Raw genomic sequence first — 22904 nt, 5'->3', positions numbered from 1 at the left:
TTAGAAACAATCTGCTTTTTATAGTCTTATAATAGTCTTGACTTGAATACATGCCTGACTTTTGAAGAGTGACCTGTCTTGCTTTACAACAAAAGACTTATGCATTTAAGCCTGAACTTAAAATCTTCTCAAGCTCCACTTTTTACTTAGTTTAAAAATAATCTTCTGAGGAAATCAATTGCTTGCTTTGTTGTTGTTTGGGCTTCACCCCCCCCCCCCCCCCCCCCCCCCCCCCCCCCATTTTTCATTACAAAAATAAAAGAAATATTGAAACTTATATTGGAAGATATATGGGATGTAACCTTCATTGCTGCTCTAGCTCTGTTTCCCAGGAAACGGATCAGAGCAGCATGAAATTTATCTAAAGCTCCCAGATCCGGTGCAGAAAAAGTGGAGGCAGGTCTAAACACTGTCTTTTAAAGCAATGACTGCTAAGGATCTCTTACAAAGCTGTGGTGTGAAGGTTTTGTGGAGAGCAGAGTCTGAGTAAAAGCCAGGAAGCCTTTTGATGGGTCTACAGAATGCCAACTTGGAGAAATTCTCATCTGGGCAATTCTACAACCTTTGCATACAGTTACTCAGGATGGCTGTAATTATTTAGACATGAGGACCACAAATAGTTCCTGTGGTTGCCAGATTGCTTGTGATCAGGTATCTGCAAAGATGCTTGGAAATCCCTGAACTTCTGCCACCTGGGCTGTGAGCGTGGGCAGGTGTGGTTCCATCTGCACAGGGGGCAGCTCTGACCCTCCGACTGCTGCCTCTGCTTGTCCTGCTTTAGGAGGGAAAGAGAGCAGCTATAAGTCCCTTAGTCCAGTAGATCTTTATCCACATTGTATGTCCTTTTGTACCAGTATTTACCTGTGGAAAAACATTTGGCTTCAGAGCACTGGGTTTATGAAATAAAAGCAGAGAATTCAAGTATTGTGTATTTGTCAGTTGTTTGTCCTGATGAAGCTTCCTGATGTTACCAGTTAACCACAGTGTCACATTGTGGTACTGGAGCTGTTATTGGAACTGGACTAATGCTATCCTCCTATGGACAGGAAGATTAGATTAGGACGTGCATCACTTTGGCAGAAAACCCACAATGACTATACTTATTTCTGCTCTTGCTTTTTCTGAAAATTTCATATAGCCTGGCCATGACTGTGTATTTTTGAATTTGCCACATTCTTTAAGGCCTCTTTTGTCTTGCCTTAAAAGTAGGGCTTCCATGGGTCTCCCTTATGTGATCTTAACTTTGTGTTCTGCTGATAATGAACTGGAGCTAGAGCTGGTTGAGAATTTTCCATCAGAAGGAATTTCAGCTAGAAATGTCTGTAAAATGAATTCTTAAAAAAAAACCCCAAACCACCAACCCCTCCCCCCAAAAAAAACAAAAACAAAACCAAAAACTTTTTAAACAGGAAAATCAAAACATACTATTCTGTTTCATTTAGTTCAACCTGATTTGCCATATTTAAGTAATTGACCTCAAGGATTTTATTTTTGAGTCAGTTGAATAAACAAAGCTCTGGAAATTGTATGGCACATTGAAAATATTTTGATTGTAAGTGATAAATTTTGCAAAACTTTTTTCCTCTGAAAAAAAATGAATTGAATTCCTCCAAAAAGAGCTGATATGTAAGCACATTGAGCCTGTGTTTCCAAAAACTGTTCAAACCAAGAATGTGCTTACAGGTGTTTGCTCAAGTGTTGAGATGCTCCTGTCCTCCCATTTTGAAAGGAATAAATATGTTACTCAACCCTTGTCATAGTAAGAAATAGCAAGCAAGGGAACACTATTTTGAAAAGAAAGATGCAAGTTTTTCTAGTCCAATAAAGCCTAGAGTTTGATGTTAGCTTAAAAACAAGCAGGAGATGCAGGAAGCCACAGGAAGAAGTGAGTATGGTTTTCTTGTACACCAATACTAAAAAGCATTAGAAAATATTCATAACTAAGACTAAGACTAGTAATCAAAATTTCTTTATAAAGATAACATTTGTATTTTTATTTTATACAGTTATAACTAATTTCAAAGTTTTATGTTTCTTCTTTCAGAATGATCAATCCATGCAAGATATGCAGATAATCGGAGGAGATGATCTTTCAAAGCTGACTGGCAAGGTTTGTTCATTTTAAATTTAAGAAAGAAAATAAATTCACTAAAAATACTTGAGAAGAGATATATAATTTCTGTCAAGTAATAATACTGGAATTAAAGTGATTTATTCTTCTGTATTAAATTGCTGTGATGTCACTGCTTTGAGGTTGCAGATGCCCAAAAAGGTCAGAATGTAGCCTCTCCATCCTTGTGCAGGATTTCCCAGTAGTTATACATGCACCATCAGTGAAATTGTGGGCAAAATTTGTGCTGTAATGTTTTCCCTTAGCCTGTTTATGTCATGGAGCCTTGTTTTTTTCTGTCTTCAATGGGTGCATACAAGCAAACTGCACAGTGCATTTCCCTGTTGAATTCAGCATATGAGTTTAATACCATTTTGCCTACTGCATGAAATTCAGTTGTGGAGACTCAGAGAATCAAATGGGAGTTTTTATTTCAGCATCAGGCTGTCTATATGACTGAATCTACACTAAGTTTGAACTTTGTGGTAAGGAGAGAGAGTGGTTTGAGGCAGTGAAAAGGCCATTTTCATCCAACCATGGTAATACAAAGCACTACTTTGAAGAGGAAGGAAGGCTGATTTCATTAGGCAAATGGTCTGTGTGGCAAATGGTCAGAAAATGGATTCTTTACTTATGCATTAAGGCAACATAATACTTATCTTGTTATTTGTACTATATGGGCAGTCACTATTTTATTAGGTGGTTCTAGATAGTATCAGCTTCTTCAAAGCACTCAAATGGAGCACTAACAAACTCATTTGTTTTGTTGTACAAGAAAAAGAAGAGAAAATCTTAACTTTAAACATTTTATTAATATTAAATAGGGTTTGATGCAACTAGAACTGAAATTTTAAGAATGCTGTTATACTCAGAATATTTTAGTGATATGTATGTACCCAATTTATACTTCTAAACACTCCTGCTGGGAGTTTGTTTCCAAATTACCGCTAAGGCGTTAATCATATTCTAGGGAAATATTAATTAATTTGCTACTTGCTAATATTCAAATACTGGAGTTACCTGTTTTTCTATGATGATTTTGCATGCGTTTGTTTACTTCATAGGCAGAACTGGCAGTGCATCTTACTTAACATTTTTCTTTCAGAACATAGTTCAAACACTTTCTAAACTTCCCAGCCCAGCTCTCCTTCCCCATCTTCCAATCCCACATTTCCTTGATTAATGGTTGAAGATATTAATATTATTTCCAGACATGATATTTCCAGTATCATTTGAATTCACTGGGAAAAACATTATTTTTTGCAAGACTTTTGTGTATTTATCTGTACCCACATGTGTATGAGAGAGAAGGAAGATGTCACCCTATTTCGCTCTGCTCTTATCAAAAATTAAGTAAATTGTTTTCTTACAATGAAAATCCTGGTAATCTTTTTCTCAGTGGCATGGCTCTGCTGTTCCCAGGTATGGAATGGGACACAAAATTTGGCTAGGATGAGATACGAGGAGATACTTGGGGAGAAGACTGAGCGGCAACATAGTTTAAGGTAGAAGTTTAAGATAAGTTTAAGATAGTTTAAGAGCTGGGCAAGGAGGCTGGGGTCCCAGGTAGGTGTGAAGCAGCTGCTCTGGGAATAAATTGTTGCTCAGGAGAGGAGCCCAGGGCTGGAAGCTGGGTGTGGAGGCTGAAGCGAGGCAGGAAGGGAGAGCTGGGACTGCCAGGGGAGCAGATGCTCAGAGTCTGTTTGGTGTTTGTATGTGGGGCTGTCTGTGACACAGCTGAGGTAGGAAAAATGAAATAGCATTTTCACTGTAACACGTGGGAACAGGGTTCCCTTAAGACTTATTTTATTGTTTGAAAAGCTGGAATGCAAAGCTTAGGCTCAAATGCTCATGCTTACGTGTCTAAAGTTGGATATGTGAAGGAGTGGCCTTATGTCCACAGATGCCAACTCCTCCATCTGTTGCTGACTTCAGCAGTTAGTGCAAGTATTCAGCACATTTTACTAATCAACCATTTGTGGGCTGGTTCAGAGCCTCCTACAGGCCATGTAAATCTTTTCCTTGAGGTGTTTTTAGTGCCTCTCTAGCTGCTGGCTTTTAAAACTGCTGCTTCAGTAACCATCCAACGTCAGAGTGAATTAGTTGAAGACGTATTCGGAGAATTCAACCTCTTTGCTATCAAGCAGGCTGTGTTCTTTCTCTGCCTATTTGGAGTACTTAATAAGAAAATAGTTTAATTATACTGAAAAATTAATATACCGAGTTAAATCCCATTAACTTACTGATCATGGAAGGTGTTTTCAAAAGCACAAGCGTGGGTTTGGAATATAAGTTCCATTAAGTTTCTGTAAAGTTGGAAACTATCAATAAGTGTAAACAGTTTTGAGACTTACAGAGAAAAGATTCTGAGGTTTTGATGTTGAACTGCCTTTCATTATTCATTAAGTAATAATACTTGGAACCTCAGCTAGCCTACAATCCTAGTGAAGAACTAAGGCAGGTTCATGCTTTGCTGCCTATTGGAAGAACAGATTACTGAGTGAACATGCTGGTATATAATAATGTTGGGGTTTTCTGAAAAAGCTTAAAGAAAGCAAAGAGTTTTAAAAGCTAATTAGAAAGAGGCTGTTAAGTACAATAGCTCTTCAGAAGAATATCTCCTCTGTACTTCTCCACAATATGCTTTTGTTTATGAAATTATTATAAGTCTGGCAAAAATGTATAATGACCCAAACCACAAAAAAGAGAAATATTATGAGAGTTAGCATACAGACCCAAACTGCCCAAATTGTTACCTGAAGAAAATCATCCCCCATTTGAAATTCTTCTGTGAAGAAGGTCACTGAGGCAAGAATGAAGTTTTCCATGGCACAAATCATTTATTAAGGTACTTGAAGAGTGAATCATGATGTAGCTTAACACTCTAATGCTTTATTACCATTTCTATCCAGAAAAAATATAATTAAAAAAAACTCTCCTTCAATCATGTAAGTAGTGAACATAAAGTTTCTCTGTATTTGATTTCACAGTAAAATAGTTTTCAATTAATTTAAAGCTGAAATGCTTATTTGGGTAAAATTTATCATTAATGTTTGTAAAGAGGAAAACATTTTGAAAAGGGTAGATAATCAATACTGTTCAAAAATCTGTTTCACAACAAGATGGCAGTGAAAATGTATGAAGATGAGGTGAAAGAACAAACAATATAACCCTGCTTAGTATCAATACTGTAACCATACTGTATAATACTGTAAAAATTCCTAACATTTTTTCAAGTATTTGTGACATTTGTGACATTTATTTGAGCAAAGTAAATTTTAAAGCATATGGAAACTTCAGTAGGTTCAGCTTTACCGGAGTTGTGAGTAGGACTGCCATTTATCTCTTTTATTTATATGTACATATATTTTCTATGGAGGGCTTTGGAGCTGGTTTTGTAGTCCAAAGTCTCCAATGACAAGACTCTCTCTGTATATCACTCCATATGTAAAATATGTCCTGTAACCTTTCAAAAAGCTCCTATATCACCTTGACTTGTCTCCTTGCAAATGACACACGTTGTCATATGTTATATGTATATGTTATGCATATACATAAAGTTGTATAATATATTTGATGTCAAACTTAGATCCATATATTACTGTCATTGTCCCTATTTCTATATAGCATAAAAACTGAACAAAAATAATCATTATTAATTTTTAAGTTAATAAGAACTTCAAATTAATACAGAGTAGTTATACAGTTAGTACTATACAATTATGGAGACTGTGAATTTATAAAATTCTGTCAATGCTTATGTTCTGTATGAATTCTCCTTGTTCATATTAAGTACATGTTGTTGACACTCAGTGGCTTTGCCATTTTCAGAGAAGTGTAGAAGGTAATAACCATCAAGAAAAAAGGAAAGTGAGTATTTGTGTTTTCTCTGCACTGTCTTATGTTAGTTTGAGCACTCCATCCTCACTCTGATGATCTCCTAAAATGACTGACAAGCTCATACAAAAAAGAAGTTTCACTCAGAAGAAGATATCCTCCATGCAGCTCTTCTCAATTCCTTCTGGCAGGATTTGTGCTATAAAATCTCCAGACTTCCTTTATACGTCTTGCCTAAATCAATTTATCCACTGTCTACCATCTTCTTGCCCAGCTTGTCATTTGTGAGGATGTTCTAGGAACATAAAGCGTTCTCACTTTCTTCTCTTATTTAATTTCATTTCATTTCTATTTTATTGAACCATTTTTTATACATCATAGGCTCCAGAAACGGTTCTGAGAGCTGTTTCTCTATCATTCTCCTAAATATGTTAGCACACCAGTATTTAGTAAACCACACATATGGCAGTTGTCTAACACAGTGTTTTATTCTCTAGATTAATATACATATTATCCTCACCATTTCAAGTTTGTTTCTCAAGTTGTTATTCTCTGTTAGTATTCACGGTCTTGACTAATGTTGTGATTTCTTCCCCTGTATACATTCCTTTCTAGAGTAATGCCCACAAATTTGCAGAAACAATAATGCCATTCTCTTTAGAGCATTATGTACAGTCATGTCCCCCACTCACTTCAACATCTTACTTCCTATTAGGCATGTAGCCTTGCTTTTCATCTTTTCAAAGGTTGATTTTATGTGCCTTGAAGCATTCCACATCTTCAGTACCTCTGCTTAACAGCCGTATTTAGTCCCTTTTGCTGTTCTGCATTTTTTCTTAATTAGATTTGATACTGTCTATTCTTCTGACAGTTGTCATCCTTAACTGTTTTTTCCAGAGCAAAAGACACTATTTTTTCCTTCTCCAAAGTGAATCACCTTTCTTTGCACTTCATTCTTAGGTAATCTGTTCTACTGTTCATCATTATTTTCTTTTGTTGTTGTTGTTGTTCTGGAGGAAGGAAAGTATAAAAAACCCTTTACAGCTTTCCTATCCCATTTTTCATATGGGCTCTGGTAGCCACTGTCTGCCTGCTTCTGCCTCATACCTGTTCATAATCCTATTTCACCTATGTCCAGAAAATCCTCATCTAATTCCAAATGACCAGAAGACTGTACTTCTTCATGCAAGTGAGAAAAGGGAGACATGAGTCATTCCTGAATTACCTTTAGATTAATTATGGTAGTTTGTTCTACTTTTTATGCACAACAGAAAGATGCTGTGAAGATGGCTGCAAGTGGAATATGAGTGTGCACAGCATTTGACACAATGCTCTCTAAGAGCAAAGCCTCAGGTCCTCCATTATGTCCCCCACTCTGTTACCTCTTGAAGATTCTGAACTTGTTTTACACAATTTATATTGCTGGACTTTGTATGCATGGACTCTTAACAGATTAACGCGTTTGCTCCCATCAGCAGCTGCTACTGACCAAACCATGTGTCTGAAAAAATAACATTTTTGAGATGTCATATCTGCTGTCCTTCCAAGTGTGCCGGAAGATGTGGATGAGCTCAGCAGAAAAGATTAAAATCAGACATATGGGAACCTTTCTAGAACCCTGGAGAAAGCTCCTAGCTAGATGTCTCATTTTACAGAATATTTTCTGACATTGTGATGAAGTGTTAATATGTGTGGAATTCATTCCTGTGTGCATAACATAAAATTGTTTCATAAGAGTCCTTGCAGCTTCCTTTGAACCTCTTCACTGCAATTTGATGCATTTTTCTTTAGTTTTTATTGATGGTGATGCTTCAGCTCTATGGCACTGCCATAAAATGTCTAGTTTAACTATTGGTACCTGAGGTTCTCCAAGTACAATGCTAAGAAAGCAAGTACTGCATGTGTGATGAGTAAACGGATAATCCATTAATTAAATTAATTAATTAATTAAAAATTCAGTTTGAAGAATCACATTATCAATTTTATGTAATTCTGATGATCTGGAGTACGCATGTTAAGGTGTCTTCAGAAAGAATCTAACTGAAAATGAAGACTACTGAATGGAAATTTATCTAAAGGGAATGAAAATACACTACATTGTTGCTTTTTATCTCCTTGCGCCCATAAAATGAAACAAAACAAAAGAAATAGAGATTGATAAAAAAGAGATTTTGTGGGGGGAAGGTGGTGGAGGGTTTTTTTACAAATATGCTTTCACTGTAGAACTGGACAAATAAATGAACTCACCTTTTCTTGACATTGTGTATTCATGTGTACTTTGCAAGCTGGTATAACTAACAATGTTAAAAGTACTCCCAAGTAGTTTAAGAATAGTTCTATCCAAGAAAGAGACAGGAAGGAACTAAGGATATTAATGGGAACTTGAAGATAAAGGTATTTCCATCAGTCCAAATTATGCCAATCTTCCCACATTAAGGTTCATTCTTTTCCCCTTCTTTTTTTCCTTCCCAGGACAGTTAATTAGCCTGATCACAAACAGGGCTTTGTTTAGCAATTCCTTTATCTTAAGGCACAAAAGCATCTTGTCTGAACTTCTGGATAATTAGAATGAAGGATCCCAAATGATAATTTCTTCACTGTACCTACAGTGTATCTTTTGAACTACCAACAATATTGATTAAGAGACTTGGTGGAGAAGCCTCCATATATCAGGCATGTTACATCAATTATCAACTGTCATCACTGCTAAAATGGTGAATCTGATTTTCTTTTCTGAATGTGAACAGTTTTTTGTCTTCAACCGTGGCCTTTTTCAATGCCTACTGGATTAAGCAGTTTGGCATTATCAAATTTATATTGCCATATGGTTGCATATTTGCCTATCACACAGTCATTACTTAAGCTGCTTTTAGATAAACTAATCCACTGGGAGCCTGCTGTACAGTTACTGGCATACTGTAGGATGTAAATGAGACAAGGTTTGAAGGTGGAATTAACAACAGGAAATTAATAATAGGCAACTGATACAGTGGGAAGAAATGAAATTTCAAGCATGCAAATTCTTCTGTTGGTCTGAATAGAATCGGCAAACTTCAAGTACAGATTGGGAGAAACTTTTAATTTTAACCTAATGTGGTAATCAGACAGTTTGGGATAAGAAAAGAGATTGCCCTACGTAATCACCTGCCCTGTGACCAGAGGGGCAGATAAAAATGTTAAGAATTCCTCTGAGCTAAAATAAGAGAGGAAATTATCAGCTGTGGAACACTGATAAATGAGTTGAAGGGCAGCTGCAGTGGAGGATTATAATGTGCTGTAAAGCCACTATTTTATTCAGTCCATGATTTCAAGTGCATGCAGCAGTTCTGAATTTTTGTTCCCAGGCTCAGCTGTTGAAGGTATTTTGTGGTCTCTCTGAGGCTGTGGGCTGAAAGGTCAAAGTTCTTTTGTGAAAAATGTTCCCCCACTGGGAAATGGGCTGTTAATTAAATAAAAGCTATTACTTCCTGCTACAAACCTTACTTCACTCTAAGGTATTTTTTCAGGTCTCAAATAATTTTTCTTTTCTCAGTTTTAAGTTATTTCTGTTCTTTTCTTTCGATTAAAGAAAAAAAAAAAAAAGTGTGTGTATGCTATTCTGCTGATTTTATGCTGAAACTTTTAAGGAGAAAATACCCTCTTTACGTACCTGCCTGATTTTCTTGCTATACATGTGAGAGCTGAGTTTGTCCTCTTAGCTGTAGTATGGCATTAAGTACAGTTGTTTATTTGATTACTTAAGTATAGTTTCAGCTTTCAATTAAATACTCTCCCTTTGTAAATGTTCAACTTAGAATTTTTACCTTGCTAAAAATTTCACATTTTATATTAATTCAAAGACACAGTTTTCTTCAAAGTCTTATTCAGTGCTAACTTCAAAGTACTACTATTTCATAGCAATTTTCCTTTGAAAACAGTCTTCTGAATGGAACACAAAAACCCAAGTCTAGAAAAAAAGTTGTTATTCTTTTCCAGGAAGATGAAAAATAATTTCCATAGCGCTTACTACTGTCAGGCAGGAGGCAGACATGCTCTCATTATTCTGCTTGGTCTTGTTAGCTGACATTGTTCCATTTATTACTGACCTGTGGGAAGGTAAACAATAGAAATGTATTGACTCAGTGCCGGAGTAGTTTTCATCTTACTGTAAGTCGGCATTTGTTTAAATGTACTGTAAAAACAACATACTTTCTTGCAGTGTATAAACTTGTGTGGCTTTAAAAAGCACTAAATGACAGATTTTCAACTTTTGCATGTTTTCTGTTCATTATCAAAAAAAAAAAAATTAACATTCACAGAGAATTCTGTTTAGCATTAGAGACAAATTCACATGCTACTTGGGGTTTAGAAGTTATTTCTTCCTTTTTTTGCATAGTACTAGTAATGTCAAAAACCTCCTTTTTCCAGATGACCCAAGACATGCTGCAATGGGCCATTTTTTGCTACTGTCTAGAAATTAATATGGAAGCGCAGATTTTATTTTTGTGGAGATCCAGCTCAAACCACAAATATTATTTCTGCTCAGTTCAAATGTTCATGTACAGAGTTGCAAGTTCTGTGTGCCCTGATCACTCAAAACTGGAGAATTTTAAACTTCACAGCACCCCTTTGCATTCAAAATGGCAGAGAACGATTTCAGGGCCACTGCTTTTAATATTTTTATAAAAGATCTGGACTCATAAATTGAATGTACATTAGGAAAATTTGCCAATGATGCTAAAACAGGAGGGCCTGTGGACTCCCTCAAAGGTCTTACAGAGGGGCCTTACAGAGAAATCTTCATAGGCTGGAGAGCTGGGCAATCACCAATTGTATGAAATTTAACCAGATTCTCCACCTGGACAGGGTAATCCCTGTTATATGTACAGACTGGGGAATGAGAGGCTGGAGAGCAGCACCATGTAAAGGGATCTGGGGGTCCTGGTCCTTGGCAAGTTGAACATGAACCAGCAGTGCCCTGGCAGCCAGGAGGGCCAACCCTGTCCTGGAAAGATTTCATACATAGTCCAGACAAAAAGGTATGCTGGCTTGAGAGAATGAAGCATGTCCTGGGGGGCATCAGGTCCAGTATGGGCAGCTGGTCGTGGGAGGGAAGTGTCCCACTCTGCTCTGCACTGGGGCAGCCACACTTCCAGTGCTGGGGTGTGCCACAATGCAAGAAGGATTTCTGACTATCAGAGTGTGTCCAGGACAACCAGGTTGGTGCAAGGGCTCAAGGACAAGACTTCTGAGGGGTGGCTGAGGTCACTTGTGCTGTCCAGCCTGGGGAAGTGAAGGGTGAGGGGTGCCCTCATCACAGCCTACAATTCCCTCAATATGGACAGTGCACACAGCTCTCTAGTGACCAGCAGCCAGACAGGAGGAAATGGAATGAAGCCACGTCTGGGGATGTTCAGATTGCACAGTTGGAAAACGTTCTTCACTGAAACTGTGGTCAAGTCACTGGAACAGGCTCCCCAGGGAAGTGGCCAGGATCTGAAGCCTCTCAGAGTTCCTAAGCCCCTGGTCTATGTCATAGGGTTTAGTTTTATGTAGTCCTGCAAAGAGCAGGGAGTTGGACTTGATGGTCCTTATGTGTCCCTTATAACTTGACGCATTCTTTGACTTTATGTTGCACCAGCCGACCTTCTGTCAGCTACCTGGTAAAAAACGGTGTAAACATGGAATGAATCACAGTAATCCAAATCTACCAGCTCCCAACCACCCCTCTGATCCGGCAGTAATGGAAGTTGATTCTTTTGCAATGTTGATTCTTTTGCAGTGACTCAATAGGAAGGTGTTCCATTCTCAGAAACCAGCATCCTTTTTTATTTGGACTAAGTATGAAATCTTTCCAGGATATATTTTAAAAAACTGGCTGTACTCTGTCTCACTCTAAGATATATTAGCACCATTATTCGGTTTCTGGATGTACTTCAGAGACTGGTGAAGATGGCTCTACTTAGAAATTAAGCCGTCTTTAGTCTAGTCAAGATGTCAGCAAATATTCCTATATCCTGTTCTCTGAGTTTCAAAAGTAAACAAAATCCAGAAGGCTGGATTACTTTGCTTTTCATGTGGTTTCCTTCCTTGTAATTGCCTCAAATCTATCTGAAAGGACAAAACATTCTTGATCTACAGGACCTTCAAACACACATATTTGAGAAAAGATCTTTTCTTCTGTGTCCTTTAGTTTCCTATTTGTCCAGCTATCAGCTACTGCTGCAGCACCACAAGCTGATGAGTTTTACCAGTCTCCTGTGCACCAGCTCACGTGAGAGTTTCACAGTGAAGCTGAATAAGGTCCTCCACGTAACTGACCTCTCACAAGAGATGCTGGGCGCAGCCAGCTGTGCCTTTAGGATGATGGTGACATTACTGATAATGTACTAATCTGTCATATCCATTGCATTCTTCTTTCATCCTCTGCTCTCCATCTGATCAAGGATAAGCTAATCTATTTCATCCAGTTTTAGTTAGATGTCACCACTTTCTAGTGTTGGACACTATATGAAAACATTTCCTGGCAGTTTGCAGTTTATTCCTCTACTACTCAGCTATGCCATCCCTTTTCTGAAATCTTCTGTCTGTAGACTGCTTCAACAGTAGAAAGGCAGGGGATTAGGCAACAATACAGGCAGTTTCCCAGTACAGTATTTTGTAGGATAGGGTTTGTGTACCAGAGGATGGCAAACCTCTCTGAATGCCTTTGGTTGTCAGCAGCAGTTAATGACTGAAAAGTATGGAGTCTTTAGACACAGTAACCCTGCATAATGACAACAGACATTAAAGTATCACTCTGAACAGTTAGGATGCCTGCTTACTTATAGTTACAAAATGTTTTTATATTGGCTTTTCACTGCAAAGGCCTTACATACAGGATTTCTCCATAGTACAGAAAATCCTCATCAGTGTTTCGGAAATAATGAGAATGGGCATAATACAAAATAGCATCTGTGTTTTCTGGCCTAGACATCTTATAGGAACTTCCCCAATGTATATGATTTGCAACAGTTGAACTCCTTGACTCTATGGATGAGAGATGGCATCCACCAAAACCTTCCTTCTCAAGTTAGTCAATAAATATGAGATCTTACACTTCAGATGAAGTCATGTGCAAGTGACTATCACTCCTGTAGCCAGACAAACCTTTCAGGCATGTCTGGATTCACATTAATCCTCTTTCCTTCATATGAGTCATTTGTGATAAGGAAACACAGACAAGATTAAATTTCTGTTAGACAGATGTGTAACTGGTTGGAAAGCTGTTCTCAAGAAACAGTTAATTATGCTTCACTGTCAGACGAGATGCATTAAAGCATGGTCTCCAGGGACTATACAATATTTAATTCATGACTGAAAAGATAGAATTAGCATTTAATGGTACTCATACTACCTGGAAAAATGCTACAAGATATTATGATCTTAAGAAATTAGTTTCAGAATTTGGTTCAAAGAATGACATGTAATGACAGTAAAGATGAATACCAACTTCGGTGTTTATACAGAAGTAATCTTTTGCATAAATGCAAGTGAGGGAGGACTGACTCAGCAACAGTCCTGGAGACAATAGGTGGATCACAAGTTGCATATGAGACACCAGTATATTTTTAGAAGGGACGTAACTGTTGTACTGGGATACATAGAAAGGAACATTATTTATAAAGCATACAAAGTGGTTCTTTTATTCCTCTTGACACTGGAAAAAACTTCATTCTGGTTTGGAACACCACAACTGGAGAAGGATTCTGACCAATTGGACTGATTCCAGAGGAGAACAAAAGAGTGATCAGAAAGCTAGGAAATACAACTTGTGAGAAAATATTGAATAAATAGAGGTTGTTTAATCTGAAAAAGAGGAAACTGAGGAAATATGTCTTTCAAATATAGAAGAGAAAAGAGAAGAAAACAAAGCTTTTTCCATGTTCTCTTCAAAACAAGTTCCAAAATATCCACAGAAGTTTTCTAATTGTATTTTTGCTCTTAGATAATGAGGTATTGAGACACATTCTCTGGGCAGGTTCTGAAGTACTCATCATATTCTAGAAGAGATAAATCAGATGTCTGTGAAGGAGTCCTTAAAATTTCTGCTGTAGCCCAACACAAGATGATTTTACAAGATGATCTTCAGACCCATTTTCTATTAATGTCTATGGTGGTTTTTCTCAGAAGTTAAATAGTAAGGTCTACTCCTCCCTGTTGGTTAACCGAAATTCCATGGCCAAGGAGGCTGCTGTCCCCTCATTCTGTCCAACTTCTTGATTTCCACATGTGAGAAGCAAAAGAATCCCTACTGCTGATCTTGACAGAACAGCTGAAGCAATTGTGCTAGCAAAGAAACTTATTTATCTGTCAATTAAATGTGCTAGGACTTTGCTTTTCTCTCAATCTGTCGCAGTGCACTGAGAGATGCACTAATAGATGCTAATGGCCGTGGGGCCTGGGGCCTCTACTCACACCTGTGGGCACAGGAACACCAGCTCAGCCCTGGGCTCAGTCCATTCCTGGTCTGTGCTGTGTGGGTACTGACCTTCAGCTCAGCTGCAGCCAAACCTGTACATTACTGAAAGCATTGACCCAGACCCTGACTCACAGACTGACTTTGTTGAACCTGTCTCGACACTATGGACCTGCCTTCAGATCTGTGGGCTGTGTTTGATCATGGTTACTCTCGCTGGGCCTGGTACTAAAATAGTTCATTTCCATTTTTAGTTCCGGTGAGGTTCTTTCCTTGTCAACTCTTTTGCTCTCTCCTTATATCATATATATGTATGTGGGGGGGGCGGGGGGGTGTATAAACACATCAATATTTACATATATCACTAGCTGCACAATTTCCTTGGAGTGGTTAAGCCATTACTCCCGCACTTTATCTTCAGTTGTCCACTGACTGAATCAAGTAATTTCCTTATGCCTCAGACCCAGGTGTCCCGAGCTAGTCCTCAGAAGTGTTTTTCCCACTTACGACTTCATGTAGGAAGCCAGATGAGAACCAAATTGGTTTTGGATCCAAAGGGTTTCCCTCAAAAAAATGTGTTCCTGCACACCTGTCATAAGCTTCTCCTGAACATGGTTTTGGCTCTTCATCTTATCTGGACAACTGATATACTTCCATTCTTTCTTGAAGGGAGAAATTTCTAGAGACAGGGTGTCTTCAGACTTTTGTTGTTAAGAGGCCTTTAACTTTTTGCCTTCACAGGACTAGGTGTTTGAGATCCAAAGTTGTTTGTGTCAGCAGCTGAGAGGTTGAAAGTCAGGAGTGCCAAGCTGGATAACCACCAGTGAAACCTGTTATGAAAACACCAAAAAGGAGCCTCCCTCCAAGATTAATATACATTCCACCAGAGCTCAGTCTAAATTAGTGGCTTTCTTGAGTGGTATCTCCATTGCTGACATTTGCTCAACTGCTACCAGGAGTTCCCTCCACACCTTTACCAAGTGTTTTGCCATTTCAGAAGAATCCAGGTATAATACCCATGTGTGGCCACGTGTTTCTGCAGTGCTTAATGCATGAAGTATGCCATGTCTCCCTACCAAGTACTGTCTTAGGAAGAACTGCAGTATGACTACAAATATGGATAATCTATATTAATAATTTCTGGTTTGAGAATTAACAATTATTTACATGTCAGTTAATGAAGCTGTTAAAGGTGTGCTTGTTGTGAGCATGCTCCTTTCACACACTCCTTCTCCGTGTGTTTGAGTCTCTCTTACAACTCTCAACCTTGGGTTTCTGTTATGGAAAAGGAAATTAAACAGTCTCCATGTTATGTATGTAACAAAGCCAACAAGCCTGATAGAAAGAAAGTGGAATGTAAACTGGGCTGGTGGATACTGCATGGATACGAAACTATGCGGTCTCGAGGTTTTTCAGGACACACAGAGTGCACATCCATGTAAGATGTATACATTGATGGATAGATAAAGGTATTTGTGAAATAACTTTCGTCTTGCTACTGCAGGTTTCACTTCAGAGAGTAGATCTTAGTGCAAGATTGTAAGAGTCCATCCTTTTGATCATGCATATGATCATGTCTTCTAATAAACAGATTTTTATTTTTTCTAATAAGGACATTGCATCTTATTATTGCTTTTAGTAGAAGAACTGAAGTCTCCTTAGACACTGTAATTCCTGGAACGGGGATGAACCATTTCAGCAAAAAGATTCAGCCTGTGTGACGATACTGTCATAAAGCTTGACATCACTGCTCTTGGCTGGGCCACTCCCCTTCTCTTCAAATAATACTGATTTCAGCAGCAGTATCTGAAGAGAAAGAGGGTGCTTTGCAGTATGAGAGTGGGTGTTACAACTTGGCCTCTAATCCTTTACTATGAAGTTGCTGGGGTGTGGGTGGAGGGAGGAAGATAATTTATTTCAGAGAAAGAATATTATTGCTGTATTCTCATACTAATATTGTAAATAGTATTTTAGCGAACTATAGGGTACAGTGCAGTACACAGCCAGAGATGATGGAATGAAGTGAAGCTCATCCTATTTGGATTTCTTCCATCTAATTTTATTTTCCAAAGCTACATCTGTTCTTGGACAAAGAGAATAATCTGGACAGAGCTGAATTAAGTTGTGGTCCCTGATTTCAGGGCTTGCTCTTATGGCTGGGTCTTTTACAGGGCACAAAAATGAAACAGGAAACTCCTTGTGTCCTACTGTGTTGTACATATGCACATGGACCTATCTTCATTTCCCCTTTTTAAACATTTGTTTCTTTTACTATGTGAATATTATGTAATTTTATTAATTTTTGTTTGTTTCTTCCAGAATGTTCTAATTGTGGAGGTAAGCTGGGTGCTTATGTCATATTATACTTAGATAAAGTAACACAGCCAAATCATAATTGGCTGTTCAGTTTCTAAATCCTGTCTGTGTTTACACTTTTTTTCACTGGGAGGTGGTGAAGGGGGAGAGGGGTTGATTTTCTTAATGGCCTCTCAGTCTTTTTGCAATTGCATGACAGATCAAACTACATTGCTGTCCCTCTAACTGGTGCTCTGCCTTGTGATACCCAGGAGTCTTTGTTTCTGCCTCATTTGATTTGCTCTTTCTATGGTTTCAACAACTCCTGTTCTTCAAGTTGTTCTGTTCCTTGGAGGACAGTGAATCAACTGCAGTGATGCCCTGCATTTCTCAGGTGCATGACTTTGAAATAGTGGCCCTGCATATGCTTTCCAGCTCCAGGGTTGTTCAAAGTCTGGTTGGGAGTGTCAGTCATTCCCTCAAGGCCCCCAACTCCTGCATGCAGCTCTCCACCCAGCCATGTCCTCGGGGGACAGCCCATCACAGAGCTGCTGCTGATGTAAGTCAGCAGTGTTCAGTTGAAGAGGGAAAGAACATGTCACCTCACTGGTGCTCCAAATTCTCATATAATTAAGATAGGTGATTCTCTTTGAAAACGTTGAATAAGCAACTGGGACTGCTAGAGAACACATTAGCATCTGCCTGGCGTTTCAGAACTAGTCTGCTTGTGTGGAAAGTAAGCTGGACAGTGTAATGAACTGTATACTGTTGAAACTTCTTCTCTTAGCAAAGGATGGAAAAAAAGCCATCAGCCACAGAGATGGCTGGTTACCTGAATAGCTGCTAAGAGCTCCATATTTACTCATTCCAGCTGCTCTAACAGAAGTTAAAAATGCCCACAGCAAATTTCATTAATGCTATTAAAGAGCTGGAGGGCAGAGACAAGGTGTTGCTAATCCACCCCCAGAGTTCTCTCCATGGTCAGTTTTCTAGCCAGGTACCTATTGAATTCATTGAGATAATATTGGATATGGCAGCTCTGGAGAAACCACATTTGTACTGTGCTAATAAAACAAAAAATAGGGCAGACTTGGCTCCGACATGATATTCTGTGATCTCAAATATAATATGAAAAGTCTAATCCCTGCATCCTTGCAGTGCCCACTAGAGTCATCTCCAGTCCTGAGTTACATTCCAAGTACTTGCAATACAGCTGTTTTCAAGAGGAAGTGGACAGTCCTTGAACTGATAATTTTATGAATAGAAAGTGCTTGCTTCAAAGAGTGTAAGCTCAATTATACCCTTTTTTGGATGTGGTTTACAGTGCACTGGAAAAATAAATCATCAGCACAAAGGAGGAAAGTGGAACTTCTCAGTCATTGTCCAGATTTCCTCCTTTCAGCTTTCCTTTGTGTTTTACTTACTTTATTTTTCTTGGTTTTTAAGGATATTGTTGGAACTGGAAGGACCATGAAGGTTCTGCTTAACAATATAGAAAAATACAAGCCGAAAATGATTAAAGTGGCAAGGTAAGTAAAGCAATCACAAAACTTAGATATTAATTAGTCTAGTCCAGCATATTTTCCAGAGTAGATTCTCATTCAGAGAGCCTGCTTTAATTTGATGCTGCAGTATGAAGGAGAGCTAAGCAGAGGAGCTGCCTGAGTCATTAAGGGGAGGGTGAAGGAAAGGAGGGGAAATGCTTTTGTATTGTTCTGCCTTGGCGATGACCCTCCAGCCATTTCAAGATTGGCACTGATGGAGTTGGGAGGGGAATACACCCAGCTTTTCCCTGCAATCAGGATGTTTTCAGGAAGAGAAACAGAACAAGAACGGGGATTCACATGGCTCTGAAGGTTTTTGATAAAGGGAATAGTTTTTTATGTGTGTTATTCAGTTACATATCTAGATTTAAATGGGGCTTGTTTTATTTTTAATTACAGTTTGTTGGTGAAAAGAACATCTCGGCCTGATGGGTACAGACCAGATTGTAAGTGTTCTGAAAATCTCTGCTTGACAGTAGAAAAGGTTGACTGCTCTGTCAACTGCCTTTCATAACATTCAATGGACTGCTAGAAGCACTGTAAAATACCAACTGTCAATGAGTCTATGGGATGCAATGGAAGGATTTGTATAATTGTCATTTGGAAAGCCTACCCTACTTAGGTTTTCTGCAGAATACTGACTTTATTGGAAAAATTTGAAAGGGTTTAATTTTATCAATGAAAGGTGAGTGTTTTATCTTCTGTCTCTGACAAACAATATCAAAGAGAATATCCATTTCTTCTTTTTTCTTCCTCATTGCATTTTTCTGGAGGAGCTGCAGGATTCCATCTGAGCATGAAAGTGTTTTATTGTGACTAAGTATTAACAAGTTTTACATTTTTTTAATTCAGAAAAGCACTTCTATTTTTTTTAAGTATTATTGTTCAAAGGGAAAACACTGATATTATAATTAAATCTCACCCCCTAAAAGGCAGAAGATAATATGGGCTTTTAAAACTTTTTCTTGCTGCTCAGTTTGCACCACATCAGCACCACTTCTCTCTAAATTACTGGTCCTTATACTGTGTTATGATGAAGCTGTAAATGGAGCTATACCAAGCAATTGTCATTTTAGACTTATTTAGAATAAATGATGTAATAACAGGTATGTGGCTAAATATGAAAAGACTAGATCCATCTAGAAGAGATCGACCAGTATTTGCTACTGAAGAAGTCTGTGGTCAGCTGAGCTGGGGAGGAGGGTAGAAGGAGAGTAGGCAGGTGAGTACCAGGAGGCAGTATGAAGGGTTTTGATTTGGGATGTGGGTGAGAAGGAAAATTTATGAAGCAAAAATTACTTAAATATTGGGCACAGCCCTGGGGTTTTAGCCCTGTTATCTGAACGATGATCCAAACATTTTGTTCTACAACTTCTTACACAGTGGAGTGGTATTTTTAACACTCAGAAATTAATCCAGTAAATTAAGGCATATATTTGACTGGATTCATTGATGTTAAACATGCAAAAGAGGAAATAAAATTACTTCATGAAGGGTAGCTTTATATTTTTACATATTAACTTTTTAATGAAACAAATTCTATCCCTGTTTATTCATAATGTGATGAATTTTACAAAACATCAGAGACCTCTTTTGTAAATCACTGACAATGCTGTATCATTTCCTCACTTACCTAAATTTAAAATTCCACAGCACATATAACCCCCAATCTTTAACAACTGAATAAATTCCTTCCCTGAATACCTGTAGAATTTTTTTATATGGGCCTATTTTTGTGTCTGTAAGATTGAGTTTTACTCTAAATATTTAGAGAACAATTTGGAAAGAGTCTGCCTTGTTTTATGTAGTGCTGGTATTGTACAGACCTTCACACTCAAAAAGATTCATTTCTGTGCTTAGCTTCAGGTGTGTGAGTTGTATAATTGAGATGTACTGCATGCATTTACTTTGTTAAGTATGTGCTTGAACTTTCATAAGGTTGGGGCTTTAATTTAAGAAGCATTTGACATGGTTTGGTAGCATAAAATACGAGATAGATTTTTCTATTCTTAGCAGAAAATATATAGATCTCTGAAAGTTACTTCTGAATTAATATTCTACATTTTTCCATCATTAGTGTGATATGGGACAGTAATGATCACACATATATACCAATGGAACTTCCAAAAGCAAGCAGAAAGTAACAGCTCTGATTTTGGCTTCCTTCCACAATGTGCCAGTGACAATTTTATACAAAATTATCCTCTCATCTCCTCTGTCTATTCACATCCCTCTCACAAATACTCTGACTGGGAGCTGGTTCAGGGGCTTCTACTGACCATGATGTCTCAGATTCAAAAGTAATATAGCCCCAACTAACTACATATAATAGAGTTTGCTTGTTGAGAACCACACATGAATTTAAGGGCTTATGACTGCCACTGATCTTGTATTGATGGTGTTTGTTATTTGTCTTAAAACAGATTACGGATTTGAAATTCCAGATTTATTTGTGGTAGGTTATGCCTTAGACTACAATGAGCACTTCAGAGATCTAAACGTAAGTTTCTTATTTAAAAAAAAAAAAACCAAAACAGTTTAAAAAGTCACTGATCTACTTTTCCCATATTTATTTCCATAAAGATGCCATAATTTGCCTCCTCCTTGGGGGCCTTTGGAGGTATGTCTTTGACATGGCTGGGATTTGGGATCCTTTCAGTGAGTGCAAAACTCTCTGCAAAACCTCAAATAATCCAAAGAAGTCCCTGCTCAGCACTCAGAACAGTTGCCTCCCCCTAAGAATTCCCTAAATTTCCATCTTCTTTGCACCTAAGGCTTCTCAAGTCCACCATTGCCAGTATGTGCAGAGACAGCAGCAAAAGTGAAACACAGACACAGGTCAGAGGGGTTGTCTGAATGCTATGTCACCTGTCCTTTTCTCAGAGAGGCGAGGAAGGAAAAAAGGCACAAACCTTTCCTTCCCTTCTTGTGATACTCCCAGGGGTGCACCTCAAAACTGGGAATTCCAAGTGGGAAAACTTGCCGTAGCTAGAAAGTGATATCAGAATTCTATTCCAGATGTGTAGAAAGGAAAGAGTAATTGTAAAATCACTAGGTTGGCCAAGCATAAGTATTTCTAAACAATTAGTTATTAATGTACTCAATTATACTTTTGCAATCTGTCTTGTTTTTTTTTTCAGCACATATGTGTTATCAATGATCATGGCAAAACAAAATACAGAGTCTGAAGCAGTAACATCCACTCCTGAATATTTCTGTGAAGCAGAAATTTGACTACACTCCCTCAAGCATCTCCCAGAAAAGCGATGCAACTGACTTGTATGTCTTTTAATTCAGTATAATAAGGGGTTTACTCTAGAGATGCTGATGAATATTTACAGAAGTGAGAGCTCTTATCTAAAAAGAGAAGCATTTTACAGTTACTACCTTTTTTAAGTATTGAAATTACCACCTAAGATGCCTTTTGACTAATAACTTGTCTGCCTCAGGTTTCATTCTGAATGCGTCTTTTCTTTGCTCAGTCCTTCATTCCACCTATTGCAATTCATGTACTTCACTGTGTTGCACAAGATAGTTCAAAAGTGCCATTCTGTGCATGAAGATTATTTTACAAGATTTTATTGACTTCATCATGCCTTTAGTCTTGGTCAGATATGTTGCTACCAAATTGAAAGCATTATTTTGATTTAATTCCACAATTGAAAAGTTTAAGCTGAAGTTCTGTGTCACGTTGCAGTTCATTACCCACTTTTCCAAACAATTTTAGCTCTCAGGATGTGCTGAATTAGAGTGCAGGTCGAATGAACCTTTGCAAGAAATTGTTGATCCAAAATTGGAAGATAACCTGGCTCTGGTATGTCATGTAGCCATAGATCTGACCTGTTTAATGTGCTGAATTTTAATCAAGAGAAACCAGTGCCAGGCAGGTTTGAATTTCTGCATGGTATCCCTTTCTTCTCCAGGACACAAATAAGTATAAAAATTAACAGTGTTCTCCTGAACTTATATTCTTAACTAAACCTCATTAAGCACAAAAGTTTAATGTTAGTCAGACAATTATTCAGTTATGATTTGATTTTTCTAATGTGTCTAAGTAGAGACTTTTTGTAACCATCTGTCATCTTCAAGAATACAGATCTGACAGTGCTGAAGAAGACTTGTATAGAAAAAAAAGAGAAAATGTGTAGGACAACACAGAAAGCCAGTTAATGCAGGAGTGCTGTAGACTCTAGACTCCTTTCTTTATAGATTGTGTTTAAAGAAGTTTGTGAATTTTAACATACTGTATTAGCTGTGAAAAGTTTAATTCTGTATTGAATATAAGCATTCTTAGAAACTTCCCGAGGGAAACCAATGCAAAGTAGCTGTGTATCAGTAGTTTTGCTCTGAACTGTGAGAGGCAGATTGTTACTAGCTGCAGATTCCTATAAACTAATAAAGAAACATTAGGAATACTTGTTACTTTGCACAGTTGTTTATTTCCTGCTTCAGCATGTTTTGCACATCCCATAAAAGCTTTTAAAATATATGCATTTACCTGGTAATCTAAACATACCATATGTATGTATTCTGTAGCCGATAAGCTATTGATATTTGGATAAAATCCATGATGTTAAGGGAATGAAAAAGATGAAAGAATTAAGGTGATTGCTAGAGAAATGCCCTAGCTCATCTCTACTCATTTAACTTGTATTTTAAAATAGTTCTGTTGAAAAGCTTT

At 37.9% G+C, this 22904-nt stretch overlaps 1 protein-coding gene across 1 annotated transcript in view; it reads left to right on the top strand.

Moving 5' to 3' along the window:
- Nucleotides 1-22641, top strand: part of PRTFDC1 (phosphoribosyl transferase domain containing 1) — a 41629-nt gene extending 18988 nt beyond the window's left edge. Inside the window, exons 4-9 of the mRNA XM_040080530.1 lie at nucleotides 2045-2110; nucleotides 16704-16721; nucleotides 18126-18208; nucleotides 18623-18669; nucleotides 20647-20723; nucleotides 21364-22641. Coding sequence (XP_039936464.1) covers nucleotides 2045-2110; nucleotides 16704-16721; nucleotides 18126-18208; nucleotides 18623-18669; nucleotides 20647-20723; nucleotides 21364-21411 — 339 coding nt within the window. The 3' untranslated portion in view covers nucleotides 21412-22641. The remainder of the gene's footprint in view (nucleotides 1-2044; nucleotides 2111-16703; nucleotides 16722-18125; nucleotides 18209-18622; nucleotides 18670-20646; nucleotides 20724-21363) is intronic.
- The last annotated feature ends 263 nt before the right edge of the window (nucleotides 22642-22904 follow it).

The sequence above is a fragment of the Hirundo rustica genome, chromosome 1, assembly GCF_015227805.2.
Source record: "Hirundo rustica isolate bHirRus1 chromosome 1, bHirRus1.pri.v3, whole genome shotgun sequence".
In the NCBI taxonomy this organism is placed as follows: domain Eukaryota; kingdom Metazoa; phylum Chordata; class Aves; order Passeriformes; family Hirundinidae; genus Hirundo; species Hirundo rustica.
This window is presented reverse-complemented; position numbering and strand designations above follow the sequence as displayed.